This window comes from Apteryx rowi, unplaced genomic scaffold, assembly GCF_003343035.1.
Source record: "Apteryx rowi isolate R43461 unplaced genomic scaffold, aptRow1 scaffold_965, whole genome shotgun sequence".
Classification (NCBI taxonomy): Eukaryota; Metazoa; Chordata; class Aves; order Apterygiformes; family Apterygidae; genus Apteryx; species Apteryx rowi.
This window is the reverse complement of record NW_020451277.1, coordinates 73,059-90,677: the sequence shown is the minus strand read 5'-3', so window position 1 is coordinate 90,677 and position 17,619 is coordinate 73,059. Positions and strand designations below refer to the sequence as shown.

The 17,619-nt window shown below is 36.1% G+C and overlaps 1 protein-coding gene across 1 annotated transcript in view; it reads right to left on the bottom strand.

Annotated features, from left to right (window-relative positions):
- Nucleotides 1-17,619, bottom strand: part of WASL (Wiskott-Aldrich syndrome like) — a 43,350-nt gene that overhangs the window by 8,450 nt on the left and 17,281 nt on the right. Inside the window, exons 3-8 of the mRNA XM_026054745.1 lie at nucleotides 17,530-17,616; nucleotides 16,857-16,953; nucleotides 12,049-12,072; nucleotides 6,831-6,999; nucleotides 3,415-3,457; nucleotides 2,852-3,005 (exon numbers count right to left, since the gene is read on the bottom strand). Coding sequence (XP_025910530.1) covers nucleotides 2,852-3,005; nucleotides 3,415-3,457; nucleotides 6,831-6,999; nucleotides 12,049-12,072; nucleotides 16,857-16,953; nucleotides 17,530-17,616 — 574 coding nt within the window. The remainder of the gene's footprint in view (nucleotides 1-2,851; nucleotides 3,006-3,414; nucleotides 3,458-6,830; nucleotides 7,000-12,048; nucleotides 12,073-16,856; nucleotides 16,954-17,529; nucleotides 17,617-17,619) is intronic.

The following is a 17,619-nucleotide window of genomic DNA, read 5'->3' as shown; positions in this document are numbered from 1 at the left end:
TGCTAACATAAGCTACTTTGAGCCTTTCCTTCAGATTTTATGCCTGCAAAGTCTGAGTGAAATATATGAAATCCCTCTCCCTCCAAAAAACCCTATGAACTCTGACTCTTACTCCCTTTTACTGAAAATTAGTTCCAACAACATTGTTATGAAAAAGACTGTAGGAAGCAAACAACTTCAGAGATACCTCAGTGCATAGGATCATTTCTATGAGTTTGTGTTGAAATGTACTTCCTCTGCTAACAGCATTTTAAATAGCACAATTAGATTTCCTCTTCCATTAAGCATCTAATGGCTTGTGGCACTATACTTTGTGTGGTTGTTTCATGCAACTATTTAGCAATATGATGGTGCCTGAATTATTAAAAAAAAGAGTCATGTTTGATTGCATATGCTTTGATTGTGAAAAGGACTTTGCCCTCAAGAAAGGTCCTCAGGAAAGATGCTTGATTTTTACCTCTTCTATTATCCCCTTCCTGTTAACTGCTGAGAAAGCAACCTGTCTGCAATGAAAGAGAGGAGAAATCCCTGAAAAGGGAACTTGAAGCAGGAAACACCAATGCCTCCTTCCCTGCATATCATATAGAAAGGCATACCCTTCTTAAGTGTCATGTTCCTAAGTTTCATATAAATTTCTCTTTTTTCCCCCACCCCCTCAAAAAAAAAAACACAAGCAAAGAATCTCCTCTCAAACTTCATCTTCATAAATTTTTCCAGAAAGAAATATTATCAACATTCTTGATGGAAAAAAGTCACTTTTCAGTTGACTTGAACTTAGTTTCCTTCTGGGCCACTGAAGGCAATTGTTTTCAAATATAACTTATTCAGCAAGTATACAGTCTTTCTGTATTACTGAAATGATATACAAATATACAACATGGCCAGGCTCCAGAGTCTGTAATGTCTATAAATCTTGAACACGAGTTTTCCTGAGGAGAAGGGTTTATTTGTATCATATCCAGAGAAATATGCAACATCCAAACTGTGAAAATACAGTTCAGGAGGTTTTTTAAGGCTTATCTGCACTTTAACTGAAAAGTGAAATGAATGAAAGTTCCACATCCTGTATTGGAGTCGTCTCCTCCCACCCCCACAGGACTATAGCTAGCTGTAACATCTGTAACAGAGGGGAAAAAAAGAAAGTTTTTATAAATGCAAGTTAATCTGAACACGGGTATTAACAAAGAGGCTGTAAAGTCTATCGACAGCATCATCACAAAAAAAAACACAACAAAAAAACCCAGCAACACCAAAGATAGAGGGTAAGAAAAACCAAGAAGTAACTTCTGTTTCAACAGAACAATAAATTGACTGTGACTCTCTTCAGTATCTTAGCAGGTTGAATACATAAGCACAGAAATTCTTGCAACAGAACACAGGAAAGTGCATTTCAGTGGAAAATTAGAACACTTCAAACAGCAGTCAAGACAACACACCACATAACATATTTCTGGATTAAATCACTGAAATGATGAATTAGAGCTTTTAGGAGCATTACACTACCTCTACCATAAAGCAAAAGCCTGATCTTATTCATCATGCACATTAAAGACGAGGCAGCTACTCTTTCAATTGCATGCACGCAAAGTGGTCATAACTTGACATTAATGCATACATATTAGAAAAACTAGCATTTTTAAAGGATTTTAAACTAGTCATAGGACTCCAAGGCAAATCTTCTCAATCTAAGAAGTTTGTGATCGGCATTGTGATATCAAGAACTCTGTACGCATTTAAACAGAGTTAAGATTATATAAAGAAACTGACAGACTTGTTACTGAGACAAAAATTAAGAATTCAAATTTTGCTTGCAATTTGACTAACAAAGAAGTTTGACTAATATTTAGTATCATTGTCAAACAAATGTGGACTAAGATTTCTTATCTATTAGGAAAGAATCACACAGTTGCAGCATGAATAGTTTGGAACATATGCTTGGATGCCAGCTCAAATACATACCACTCCAACGTGGGGGACCTAAGGAATAAATGTAATAAATTACTGTACCCTGAACCTGTATCTACAGTATTCAGGCACTAGAAAAATTTATTCACCAGTTTGAAATGGCTATAATTTCAACAGCTTTCATATCCTACTTCTCCTGGAAAGTGTTCTAGGCAATCTTTTTGAAGTTTGATATTGGTAGTGTAATTTTCAGACTGACTTGCCATGTTGCAGTAGATAATGCATCACCCAAAAATGTATTTAAATGTTAGGCTGGAAATGACTTATTTTAGAGTTTTCTCACAGCAGAAACCTAAATCAGACCTCCCTGATCAAAAAACGCTACTTTTACTTTAAACAGGGAGGGGGGGGTGAAAGGGAGAGGAGACACCTCTGGTTTCTTTAAACATTTATATCAAATTTGCAGGCCTCCGGCTGTTGCAAGGCACATCACACAGTGCTGCTAGGGTTAAATGGACACCACACATACTTGTCAGCCACGTACTACTACTATAACTGATAAAAGAAATACTGCTTTTAAGAGTTTAATTTATTTATGAGATTGAGACTATAAATAAAATATACATTTGCAGTCTGAAAAAATCCACATGAAATATACTGCATAGCTTTGCAGTCAGTAAAGCATTACTGGAAGTTACTTAACTGACATAGAAACGATCTTTAGTCTTTAGAAGAAAGTGCTCTCATGGGTGATGCACAGACTTTTTTTGATTTTTTTTTTCCATAGTGTATGATGTACGGAAGCATTACAAAATCCAATATATCTGCAGTGACATGAAGTCCAGAGAAGAATATCAGAAACTGATCATCATTAACAGCTTACAGTCCAATTTTTAAGGCAAAATAACCCCAGCAAAACCTGACGTGGAAGTAAAAGGAAGCCCACCTTGTCTACGCAGTTCATTTTTAACAGCTTCCACACCTCCTGTTTTTTCAATGAAATCATATATGACCTTTGAAGTTTCTTTGTCTTTTAGTTGAGCCTCTGAAATTCCACACAGATCAAACAGGTTTTTCAGTTCTGGGTCCAAGTTGTTCACCTGCAAGTTAAACAGATCAGTTCCAAGTACCTTGAAATAGCAGTTGTATTTTTTTTAATTTGTATTTGTATTAAAAAAAATAAAAAAAATCCATGTAGTTAGGAGGAGCGGCAAAAACAAAAGCACACGTCTCTGGGTTGGATTTTTCAGTCAGAAAGGACTATTTTAGGAGGGGGATGTACCTAACACAAAAACTTAAGTTTTACAAATTCTCCCCTTAATCCCAAATTCCTGTTCCCTTCTGCTCCTCCATCATCTTTCTATGTTTGAATTACAGAAACAAAGCAGTTCAAAAATCATGTGATGTGGAATTAACATTTATTTGATGCCAATCTTCAACCACTTAAGTTAAAAAGCCTCTTCAGCTTTTAACCATTCAGTATGTTGAACAATGCATTAAATTACTTACATCAAAACCTGTGTTTGGGTCCCAACCAACATGTCCAATGTGTCTAAAAAAGCAGAAAAGTCCATTTAATCCACAGAGTAAAAAGAATCTTGTTAACCAAAATAATTATTTTAAAATAGCAATTTTAAAATAAGATAATAACCCCCAGATATCTGAATCACTACCTAGCTTCTACCTTGATCTCATTAGACACATCAGTGCCTCACTTGTGAGGGGAATAACAATACTTCCCTTCTTCTCACTTTTTGTCTTGTGAGAAAAAGAAAGCAGAGAAACCAATTTTCCCCTTAGGTTATAGCCTGCGGCAAAAAGTTCAGGCTCCATACCATCCTGCAGTACATACTGATACTAATAAAAGGGCTGCACAAAGACCAAGGAGAGCCTCTGCCAAGGTCTTTAATGTCACATGGCTGTAATCCTCCTCTTCCCTCCCATCACGGTTTGCTGTCTAACCACTTTCCTGACATTTCTCCCATTCGCTTTGTTTTTTTCAGAGAAATAAAGTAAGGTTGCCATCTTCCTAGGCTTCACTCCAACCTCCTTTACTCCCCTAAAAATCCAGTACCTACTTCATGTGGATATTAAAGAATTATTTTATTTGATTCTCTAATCAGCTAAAAAGGCAGCAGAAGAGTTTGTGTCTCTCCAAGCCACTTTACACAACTGCCTGTTGGCTATAAAAGACAGAACTGTACTATTATCAGCACTCCAAATTTTGAGTTTCTTCTTGCCAAGGGTTAGTTCTACAAAAACAAGATGTTGAGAGTTCAGAAAGTCCAACTCGGTTACAGAAATACCAGGTGAGCTGTTACCAGCCAATATAGCTTAGACTAAGCGTGCCAAACTGCAAGGACTGTCTTGCTGTCTTTTTACAGTGCCTAGCACAATGGTTGTTGGATCCGGGCTTGGGTCTGTTATTACCACCACAGTACAAGTTTCCTTCATGACAATGCTGTTCTATGTTCAGGTTTTGGTCTTGGTATAACTGACTAGTTGACTTCTTAGCTCAAGGGGTAAGAAGAAAAGGAGAAGTCCAATTTAAAAATTGCATTATATTACAGAAAAGGCAGAAAGGGAAGCCCTCTGCTTTGCTTAAATATTTAAGTTAATATAATTTAAATATATGAAATTCTATTTAAATGGAAGGCATATTAAATTTCTTCCATTACCAACATATGGTCAGACTTATCACTACGGTATGATTCTGGATGTTAAGATACAGCTTGCTTTGTGTAAGCTAGATGTGTATTTCCAAATATATAGTCTCATAACCATTTCTAATGCATTAACTGGCATAGGCAAGTTAACAGAAGTTTACTAGCAAATATAATCTTATAGCTATCTCTCCACATACCTGTGCATTTCATAACGTTCTTTTAAAAGCTTGTGTGCATGAGATTATTAGTCAGAAATTATTACTGCACTTTACTGATATTAAAGTTCATATGAAGTAAAATGTTAACATTATTTCTCATTTATTTTCATCCCTCAAAGGGAGGAAAATAAGTTACTTATACATAATGACCACAACACATTATGCATTGCAATTAAAAACAAACCTCTGGAAATATTTGTAAGGTAACCATAACTCCTGTGTTATTTTAAAAAAGTGTATACAGCAGTAAGTTATATTAATGTTAAGTACAGTTTGATTTTTTTTTTTTGAACTGCTCAGAATAGTGAAAGTCCACATGTGGATAACAAAAGGAATTCAAAAATTGTATTTACTGATTACCACTTTGATCCAGAATAAATAACATTGACAATGTTCATCTTCATCAGTATCACAACTCAAGTTACATACAACTTCAACTGATATATTCTCCTAACAATTCCAAAAATTATTTTTCTCGTAACTGCATAAAAACAGTAATTAAAGTATCTTATACACTAAGGTGACATTTAGCTGCAATTCACAGGAAACTTAACTAGAACCTAAGGGGGGGGGGGACCACACCAAAAAAACACCCATACATTTTCAAGCTGCTTTTGCAAAGTTCCACTACATACAATTTAAAATTACATTTAACATTAGTCTGTATACAAATCTTGACATGAACTAGAACGTATCCTTTGTTTGAACTTCATTAAATATTTTATCATCTTATTCTCAGCTTTTCTAGGACAGCTTTAATATTTTATGAGTGCACATAGTGTTCCACAACTGTCAAAGCCTGACAGACATTATAAACAAAGTCTCATACTCAACATATGTATCCGCGCTACTTAACACCCCTCCTACAGTTCTGATCAAAGGCAAGGTACGTTAAGGCAAATCGTGACTTGCAGTTTTGTCTGCCTGTGCCAAGTCTGCATCAGTACAGCCACAGTAGTGACCAGCTACCAATCATTAGTCAATTTTCCTTACAGATCAAGTCTCATTTTCTTATTTTCTGTGTTTTTCAATATTAAGTGACTAACAGATACAGCACTTCAATTCTCTGCTCAGTTGATGTTTGAATTGTCCAAATACAGCCTAGTCAGAAATGCATTTTAGCCTCTCTCTCCTTTCATTTTCTGTCCTCTGCCCTATTCTACAGAACATTCTCTCAAAACACTATAATAATATTACTATAATTATAATATTACAGTAACTGGTAACACTACCATTATTTTATGGAGTTTTACTCTAGAAAAGCAGATCAGTGTAAGTGATGCCACAGAATGCTTCAAAAGAACAGGATTTACTAACTTGGGATGTGATCCTAACACTGATTTTCTAAGACTTCAAGGAAACTGATCTTTCCTGTAATTAACTCAAGCTTTTTATTTGTTAAAGCAACAGGAATTCAAAGTATACTTATTTTAAAATGCAGAAGATCAAATCATCAAATGACAGCTCAAAAAACCATTAACAATTCAGTAAACTGAAGCAGAGCTTTTCAAAATAACATTTTCCATCTATAACAATAGCTATCATTTAAGAAATGCTAGAAAACAAACTCGATTGATTCTTAACAGGTGTGCAAGTGCATCCTGTACTTTCATCACAAAATACAGGTGGTAGCCCACATACCAGAATAAGTAACATTGCAAACAGAAAGCCAAAGATAACAACATGGCTATATTGTTTCCGCTAGCATACCAAGTCAAAACCAGCACATGTATTTTGTATGACAATATGCAGACATAGCCTAAGAACAGCAATGTTAAAAAGTTGATCAATGAGGCTGTTAAGCTGACCACTTAATCTAGGCATCTTTATGCAGCTAAGTTGTTTTTTGAGTTACTTTAGAACAGCAAGTTATTTTGTGTTTGTTTAGAACGGAAGTAAACTTCACCTGTGTCTAAAGTAACTTGCTTTAAACCTCACAGCATGCCAACTCATATTACTATAGTTGAGATGACAACAGTTGCACAGTTTAAGCCTGGAGCACTTGCATGTGTAACTGACAAATCTCAAAAAGTGTCCTTACTGGAAGTTAGATGGTGTTCCAATATCTGCCTTTGTCAATCTTTTCTTTTTAGTTTTTCCCTTCTTCTTTTCTTTGGTATATGAAATATTGTTGACTTGAGGAGTATAAAATCTGTTAGTTGTAATTTCTGGGTTTTTGATATCAACAGTTGCCATTGGTAGATTTGGACCTGTGAAGCGAAAGTACAAGATTTTTACTATTGTGTTTCAACAAAACCATATTTAAACCTACTAACTGCCCCTCCCCCGCCCCTTTTTTTTCCCCCGAATGGGAAGATACCTGTACTGTAGCCATTGTTCTACATGCCACATGCATCTGAGTTCTGGATGTCAGAAGTATAAACTAAATTATTTGCTGAAGAAAAAAATGTTGTTACAGCAGAGCAAGGCCAGAAGAGTTTTGTAAACTGGAATTTAATTTTTGAAAGTTTGGTAAAGGAAATAATTTGAAATTAAGAAATTAAGATGTGTACAGAATTCATGAACTTTTTTATTCATTAGAATAAGAAACATTAAGGTATGTTTCTACACAGAAACAAGTGCAACTACAATCCTAGATACAGGTACTCTGACTTCCATAAATAAAACAGTAACACCAGCATACCACTACCTTGACAGCACAGTAAACTGATCTTAAAGGAGATCTTTTGCTTAGCAAGCTTCAAATGGGAATGATTTCTGTTACAGCACACAGAACTTAACACAAGAATTTCAGACTGTATAGAGACTTCACTCTGTATACATTATCACCTCTCTGAAGCACCAGAGTATTTATAGAGCTATTCAGGTTTTTTTTTTATTTTTCATTCTTTGACAGGTTCACAAAATAATCAAAGACCCAGATAAAAAGAGCTTGAAGAGTACTAGCAATAAAAGCAGCACTGGAAACACAAATTAAACACTCAAATTATGAATTAAATTCTCACACCTCATTCTTGAGATAAACAATTCTGAATTACTAATCTAGTCATTTTAAATGTATCTGAATTATACTCCTGCCAATTTTAGCATTCTAGTTGTATTTGTTATTTACATAATACTAGTAAAGAATCATACCTAGCAGGTTTTCCACACAGGTTTTCAGCTTTCACTGAAGATAGCTCTGAAGCAAATGCTAGTAGTATTTAAATACTAAGAGGTAATTTAAGCATGTTGTTCATAAATATCTATATATAGAGATATATATGTACACATGTGCGTGCACATGTGCACCCCTCAAAAAAATAAAACAAAAAACCTACAAGGATAAGTAATTTCATTCTTCCAAAATTGAAGCCATCTTCCATTCCCCTCTGAGTTGCTACCCAATGGTCAGCAAGTCAATTAAAATATTTTATCTTAAACTCAGGCTTCCAACCTTATACTGAAGTGGATGAGAAAAAACATTTATCAGACTTTGGTAGAGCAGAACCTTATTTTGACATCATCTATTCACAACTGCATTTTGTAGGGAGTACTCAGTCATCCTAAACTTTCTGCAGGGACCAGCCTTCTGAAGCCTTAGATTACACAGTCCAGACTCTGAATCAGAAAGAAGCAGGCACTGTGATAGGTAAATTATCGGATGCGCAGTTTAACACCTCCGTAGGTAGTGTCTAGTATCGACCAGAACAACAAACAAGAAAAGAAACAACACACTGGGCTAGACAAAGCTCATCTGAAATCGCGTGGCAGCTCCTACATTCCAGTGCAAGTGCTTGAGGACAAGATTTAAAACTGCATGAAAACAGCACAAGCAACAACAAGTGTTTTCTGCTAGCAGCAATTACAAAACTAGAAATGCTACAGTCTAGACAACTGTCTTCTGAGAGTACTAAAACACAAACTGACCACATATTGCTATGCACAGCAATTTATATACAACACTTAAAATTAGCATTAAATTCACTAATTGTCCAGTACTATCAACTCAAAACTTAACAATGTGCAGTTAAGTACATCTTCAGGATGAACGGACAATTACAGTCTTTATTTCATTAGCTTAGTATGAAACACTGTAGCAGCTCATTTTCTATTTAATCATTGATTATACTCTCTCACTATTATAGATATTTGTAGTTTCAAGCTATACTGAAATTTAAAATAAAACATGTAAAGTTCCCAATATACTCACAACTGACAAAGCCTTTCAATATATGCCTTGCTTTTTGCATGTAAAACCCTAAATTAACCATAAAAGGTTACGTGAAGAAAAATTTCAAAATGAAATTTTATTCACCAGAACTCAGTTTAAGGGCTGATAGCCTGATTCCTTGATACTAATAATATTCATTCTAGATATCACAGAAAGATCTTTGGTTATTCTTATCATCAGCTTTAGATCTTAGATGTCCACGAGGGATACAAGAACCTTGAAAAGAATTATATTCTTCTAGAACTGCCATATTTATATCCAGTAAAAATTTTCCCATCATAATACATGCACCTTCCCCATAAGGTGTAGACAGCTCAATAAATGAAGATGAGAGAAGCATATAGAGCTCATCATTAGGAAGTACCTGACAATACAGTGGCTTTAAGCATCCACTGTTATCAATATCTGTGATATCCTCAGATGGGGCTCCAGCAAACGTGGTACAAAACATTTTGAAATATTTTCTACTTTATAAAATTTCTTGTATTTTAGAACTTCTCTGGGCTGTCTGTAGCCTGGAACAGATGCCTTAGAATAACTGTAAACTGTTCTAGTTAACAGCTGAAATAAATCTGTCACATGATTTTTAGAGATTTCCTCAAAGACTAGTTCTCTGACAAATCCTCCTTTCATCTGGAACTTCACTAAGAGGTCAGTTCAACCACCACAACTCCTCTTTATTTGCATAAAGAGACCTCGTCATCACAAATGAGAGCAGAACGTAAATCCCAGGAAGTTACAGGCTAATACGCTTTATATAACTGTTAATGCTAATTTGATTTAATCCTGCAATTCTGTAAAAACAAAATAAAACCCAAAAAACAAATCCATACCACTGGAAAGATCATATCTTACAGCGTTTTTCCCATACAACTCTACATTTACCTCAATATATGCAGAAAATCCAAACAAGCCCCAGCTAAAACAAAATACCCCACAGTATTTCAAGCATGGATCATATGATTACAGAAATGTGACTGTTGCTGTTTTTCAGTTTTAAAGTAACTAGGTACTGATACACAGTACAGGAAAAAAAGCAAGTAATCCATTTTTTTGGGGGGAAAGATTTCACTGTACAGAAAGCAATACAAAAAAAAGTTACCCTACAAGAGCTCTTCTTCAGTTACACACTGACAGTTTATTTCTTCTGTTCCAGGCTGAATTGCAAGTACTGAAATGAAGAGTCTGAAGGCCATCATCATCTGAGGCTATAACCTATGTCCCAAGCCTGTCTCAGCTGAGACTACAGAAGGCAGGAATACAGCTAATCAAACCTTAGTTCCTTTATCAATAAAGCAGACAAGCTTTATACAATTCAAGGAAATCATAAAAGAAAGGTAGACAGTTCATGAAAGAAATATGGACACCCCAGGTTAGTAAAATGCAGAGCTTTGACTAGTGATTGTAAAGCATAAACACTGAGCATAAGCCTATGTCTTTTATAGAACAATTCAGCACAAATGTATAGGATGAAAGCATGCAAGTTTAGTCCATCAGTATTTTTCCTCCAAGAAGCTGCTGTTGCCTGAGCTATGACAGGATGAATAATGGAAACTACCATTTATATTTTCAGTACAAAAGTTTTCACAGGTTTAGTTTTCCTAAATCTTATTTCAGTCAAACATAAGAAGTCAGACAAATGATTTGTTTGTGTTATTGGAGGTGAAGATTTACAGTAGAGACAAAAGGTTTTTTTTGTTTTTTTTTTTTTGTGGCACGTGGTGCTATACAGCATCACAACTACTGTTTTTCTTTCCCTCTGTCCTGCAGACACTGCTATCAGGAAGATACTGTTTAGGTGAGGGGAGGCAAATGTTGCTGAAAAGGTAGAACAATTACAACCTGAAGGCTCAGGAAACTTAGAGGATCATACACTGGTATTACCACAAATTAACTGAAGGAATCCAGCTGAAGAAATGGATATCAGAAATGCCTGTGCTAAACTGGAGTTACCAACATTACTGCCTGTGCTTCCTCAAAACTAAAGTGTTTATGAGAACAGAAACACTGATTTTTTTTGGAGACACATTCTACACTGCGGAGGCTTTATTTGGAAATAAAGGCCATCAGTAGTTCCCATAAGTCAGGATTAGTTAGCAATTACCTACTTCCGTGACTTACCGAGATGCTTAGACACCTTGGCTAGTATAACCTTAAGACTACCTCCTCAAGTCTGTGGGTTTAGGGACTTAAGACTACTCCTCCTCAGGGTTTAGGGACATCAGATAATCAGTTGACGATATCCTTGCTCAAGTAGCAAACTAATAGACATGGCAATATGACCTACACTCCGGATCACCAACAGAAATATTACAGGTTAAAATCACTTTTTAGTTTCAGTGTGGGCTCATAATGAGATTAAAGACTTTATGCTTGATATTCACTGATGTGCATTTTTCACTTGATCTTGGAATAAACAATAAAATTTTTCGATCAAAGTTATACTTAATTTTGATTCCTTCTATCAATTTAGTAATGGCAGGATCTCCTGAGGAGCCTGCATCTTCATGTCAGCAAGATGTATTCTTGAGGCAAATAAATTCAAATAATCCTTGTATGCAAAGAAAAATGTTTAAAGTTGAACAACATACAATATATGTCCAAAAGACTATGCTACAGGGTTAGTTGGATAAATTGAAACTCAGATTTTAGAGGTGTTTTATGAACTCTGTCATGATTAAACCTATCTTTAAATAAATACCCTCCCCTATAACTATGTTTTAATTTCAGCAAGGTTCTGTATATCAACCATATATACATGTATTCTGAAGACCCAGCAGCAAATGAAAAATACAAAGCCTTCTGCATAGTTTAAGCTGAAGGGCTTCTGTTCTACTTGAAATAAAACATGCTCCTCCAAAAATATACTTTACAAGTGCCAGCTAAGCCACAAATCTTCCAAGCAAGAACTAAACAAACACCAAAGAACAGAAGCAAAACAAATATACTAACCTCCAGAATACAAATTTACTGCTTTCTCCACCACATAACTATCCTGAACAAGTCCAAAGCAAAGATATACACTAACAGTAATTGACAGAATTGGGCAAAAAATAAAATGCAGTAATTCATGCAAAAAGCTTACCATTTGGTGGGTCTCGTCTTTTTTCTGTTGAAAGAAGGAAAAGAACTATTTATTCATCGGTATCACCAGAAACTCATTCTAAATTTTATTTTTCTAGCGAAGCTTTGAATGACCTTGAACCTACTCTTAAGAACCTAAGAATATCTTTAAAGCCTACTTGTTGCCCAACTAAAACAAAATTAAGCATTACAAAACTATAAAAAACATCTTAGAAATAAACACTAATTTGAAGTGAGCAAACTAAATCTGAACATAAGGAAGTGGCTGAGTTTCAGACGTTTTGAACACTTCACCAAATTTTGGAGTCAACAAGCAGCTTTCAAATGACTTTGTTCAGATACAACCTATCAACACAGGACTTCAAATAATGTTATACTTTTTGATTACTAGTGAATGAGACAGGTCCTTAATTTTAATTTGAAATACAATTAGCACTTCTAAGCAGTGATGTTCTCCCACAGACCCCAAAGCACTTCTCAATTATTTTGGTTTTATATGCAAAGAATATAAGACAGAGGCAAGTCACTTTACCCAATGTTACTCACTGGATAACTGAAAAACAGGGAACAGAATTCAATCGCCTAAGTACTAATAACTGTTTCACTGAGCATGAAGAATTTTGTTTGACATGTTAGAATGTAGTTGCAAACATGTCACACCTAGGAGTCTCAGGCACTACTGTCAGCCTACAATGGTAAACTCTCCTTTAAAAGGAATTTCCCTCACTTACTACTCATCGCTATCTACCTCAGACATTTACCTACTGCAATCATCCTTCAAGACACATAGCTCACAGTTACATTTACACTATAGGCATACCTACACACACATTCTGAAAAGTTTTGGGTTTAGCAGTACCTATGTGGGCAAGCACAGTTTATCATCTCCCCCTGCCACACAACATGGCTCCATAAGAAAGACTGTATATGGTCCCTTTTAAATCTAGAGTATCTGGAATCTATCAGGGACCTAGTCCAAAACTGCCAACCCATTATATTTTTCAAGACACAAACACAGTCTTCCCCAAGGAAGGGAGCAGGCATCTGACTGTTTTGATCTGTACCCCCCCCCCCCCAAAAAAAAAAAAAATCCACCCCACAATTAAGTGTGCAAGGCAATTTGACCTGGTATACTGATCTTCAGGTGGGAGTAAAGAACGAATATGACCAAAAACCTCCGAGAATCATCTTTGGCTGAGCAAGCCTTCCAAGGACAAGCGTTGTCTCTTAGCTCACAACAGAGCTTATTTAGCACAGAGACAGCAAGCCCCTGCAAGGAATCCTCAATAAAAGGTATCAGGTCTAGGGGACAAAAAGGGGCTTTTTTGCCCAATACTGTGCTCTCTCTCCCTAAGCATATACAGGGTAAGAAACTACTCATGCTGGACTGCCAAAAAGACTGCTCAACTTTTGGAGCATACTTACAGTCCTATCCAGGAAGGAACAACTCACAGAGACAGTAAAGGAGAGCGTAGGTTTGAGAGCAAGTCATCTGGCACAGGATGGGATGCTGGCAAAAGCACTAGGCATTCATAGGAAATGTTGAGTGACCTTGTGCTAAATCAAGGGAATCCATTACAATTTTCATTAGGAGAAAGAGAGTTCAAGAGATAAAGTAACAGAAAACAAAGTGAGACATTTTACACACTTTTTCCAGTATTTTTTGCTGGGTTTATATAAGAAGGTTAATCTGTGGCCAAAAGTCACTAGTTCTGTTCTTCTACAGTTGCCACTGCAGACCAGAAAAATATGATCTCCTGTTCTGAAGTGCAGAAGACCTGACTGGAGAGCAGCGTCAAGAGCAGGTACTCTATCAGAGAAATTTCTCTTTTTTTGAGGATGAAGATGCCTAATGATGCAAAAAGAGGCATCAATTGCACCAACTGCCCATGTCCGAGAAACACAACGATTCCTTCAGTAAGTATTCCTGGAAACAAGAGGGATCTCTGCTTAGACTTGAACCCATGCAAGCTGAACACTTCAGAGATATGCTTGTCTCCCAGGCAGACAAAACGAAAGCTGTAACCAAAGAGTCAGAAGATGTTCTCCATATGCAGCATCCACTGTATGAAGTTCCTGAAGTGCATTAGGAAGGTCATCAGGAGCTAAAGCTTGCATGGTAAGCAGAGAGCTTCTGAGAGGGCTAACAAAGCTCCCACTCCAGAACTACAAGCTGTCTATAAAATTAGTCAAGCACTCAAACCTTCTACCTCAAAGGCAGCTAAAAACAAGGCTAAAGACTTTGCTGCAAAATTATGGCTAAGTGCTCAGCACATGAAGAGGACAGTCCCTGTGTGTGAACACACATCAACATTCCTGATGCAAAGTAAGAAAATAAAAGAATTCATGGTTCCTGTGTGCAGGTATACCCAAAGTGTGAATGTTCCAAACCGACAAGCACTAAGAGAAACATTGTGTTCAATGTTTCTTCAATCTGCTTACTAAGAGGAACTATTTGGGATCAGTTTTTAAGAATTAAGTATAAAGACCATTTAAGCAAGTCCAGAGAAATTAACTGATTATAGTAATTTCTTCCTAAGGTTAAGAAACTAATTTTGACTTTTTTTTTTTTTTAAATCAGAATTTAGCTAGACGAAAAGCAGAATGATATTAAAAATATGAAGACTTCACCTCAATCATTTTCTTTCTTCTTTCTCTCATTCTATTCTCTATTACACTCACCCCATAAACAAACTTTTGTACATTCAGTGTGGACCTGTACTTTCATCTCTGTGGAACTCCAGATGCGCTTACTCTAGAGCTGTCCACACATTGGAATACATTTCATGTACAGTGAAAAAGAGCAGACAGCTAGCCTCCTTTTGAGGCTGTTAGATGATATTTTGCATAGCGATACTAGTCTCAGCCTCAAGCCATAGCTTTCTGAGGAAGAATTGTTGTTCTTGCTGCCTCCCAATGACAACAGCTTTCCAAAAGACTCCTGGAAAAATCTCTTAGCAAGCCCTGAATGGCAAAAGATGCTGCTAAGTGATCACAGAGTACTCATTTCAGTAGAAAATATGTCAGGTGGCACCATGATGAAATGAAATATTTTGGAAGGCACAGGAGTGACAAAATCCCTTTAAATAGAAAGGACATCAAAAATACCAGGCTATACAGCTTCTATTTTTGAGAAGTTAATTGCATTAAGAAGTATTATGCCACTTTGCAAATCAGGTTATGACTTGCAGAAGTGTAAAGCCTGTTATTTTAGAATCACAGTTAGATACAATCCTGTCCATGCCATAAATACAGAACTCCATCTGGTGGCTTGTTCCAGGAAATCCTTGTTTTTTTTTTTTTTAATTCTTGCTTTGAAACTGAACATGAAAAAAAAGTCTTTTTTTTAAGTTGTCTTCAATGTGTAGTTTAAAAAAAATAAAAATAAAAAATATTAGTAAGCTCATCCTACACATGATTTTGAGCACACAAACCAAGACATTTGCTCAAAGTGTAAGCAGGAAAACTTTTGTTGTCTTGAGAAGAAAAACTACATGCAGAATTTTGATCATCCTGTGAACAGGGGAGGGTTTTTTGACCGGAACCACTTTATTTTCGAACAGTTTATCATGGCCAACAACTTGGATACTTATTTCCTCCCAAGTCATGTCTGTGCACTGTAGCACAATATTTTAGACAGATAATAGTTAATAGAATGAAACTTCAAGAACAGGGGATGCAAGTTGATGCAAGTTTACTCTTACTCTACAAAACAGAAACATACATTAATAATGTCATTTCTTAGTATCCTCACTTCTTCTCAAGAAGTCATACTACCATATTCTAACTCTGCCCATAGGTAAACTTAAAGAAAGCAGTTAAGCTTCCGGACTGAATGCTCTGTGCTTGAGGCACCACACCTGAAGGAAATCTAAATGGCTACATAGATCATGTAGGTTACTGAGAACACTTGCAAGGATGGCATTGCAAGATCAGGGATTCCTCTTTACATTGGATTATACTGCATTCCTAGTGCAATTCAAGTCCAGAATGGACTACAGAAAAGCATCCTGTAGCTTGGACATAAGCCCGTGCTACTGCTTACAGCAAGCCTGAGAACATCCATGTGTGCCCAGCCCATGTTTAACATCAGCTTATTCTTCATGGTCACATGGCTGTCAGACAGGCAAGGTGCTAATGGGCTCCTCATAAAAGGACCCAGACAGGATCTGTAAGAAGCCCGAGCTCCCTTTAGAATAGTGACCATGCTTCTAAGGCATCCTGCAGCTGGCAAAATACATGTCATGCTTCAGACCGTCCTGCACTGCTAGGAACACTACAGACACACTATGTCTTCTGTTCTTGGCTTCTGACAAGATTACTGCTTGTGAATAAAAGACATTTCTTTACTAAACGCTGGACTAATGCCAATAATTCATTCACATGGACTACTGAACGTACCAGATGGTAAAATCTTCGTTACAACCCACTTGGGCTGAATTTAAACAGATTAGTTACAAACAGCCCAGAGCTAAAAGAGTGTTTAGTCAAATGTGAAAACAGCTTACGGGAAGATTTCTAGTTTTCCCACTGACAGCTTACCCTTTTTGCTTCTTCCTGGTCTATATTTTCAAACACCATAACCTTGGAGTCCAACTTGCACAGAAACTTACAGCAAAGAGCACCAAAGTTACTTCAGAAGAATTTTTTTTGCACAATAGAAAAATGAAACATGCTTTCATAATGCCATTACTTCTACATATAAATATGGCAGTAATGCCTTCAGGAGCTTTCAGACATAGAAGTAATTTCCTGCCTCCCCCCCAAAACATAAACAAGCCTGAACTTAAGATTAATTCGAATATTTACCAGATTTTCTTTGCCGTCGTCCAAGTAAATCTGTTACTGTTTTTCGGAATAGTTTAGCTTCTTCTTCATTAGCAAAATTAAGACCAACTTGACATGTCTGAAAAACATTAATATTCCCCCCCACCCATGACTAAGAAAACGCTTCAAAGGTTTTCTTAAATGTTTTCTTATACCTTTTGAAGGTATAACCAGGAAAAAAAAGAACAAAAAAACAAAAATAAGAAAAACACCACACTGTAAATTTGGCACCAGAGTCTTAAAACATATTCTAACCTAGGGATGCTCATCTACTAATCAAGTTTCTAAAGCTCATACTTTATCAAATTTGAGCAAAATCTTGTAGGCTGAAATCAAAGGGGAGAAAAAGGCAAAAATTTGTGTTTTAAGGATACATGAAACTTCACAAGCATCATCTGCAAGTGAAAATGTGTTAAATGTATTATCACTAAAGGGAGTTGAAAATAAGTGCATTTTATGCTTCTGTCTTATGGATTAAGTTTTCTAGTTGAGACACAAAAGTCTATTTATAAACAAAAATCTTCAAGGAATAATTAATATTGTACTTTTATAACTAACTTTACAGAATGAAGGTGAAGATCTCAATTATATTAGAAGAAGCTACTACGCAAATAAAAGACATTTAAAATAGATATTCAAAGATGTTGAGACTCACATCTCCAGCAAAGGTATGAAAATATCCTCTAGGACTATTATATACAAAGTTATTGTACAGCTCCTGCTCCCACAATAATTTCCCATCCTG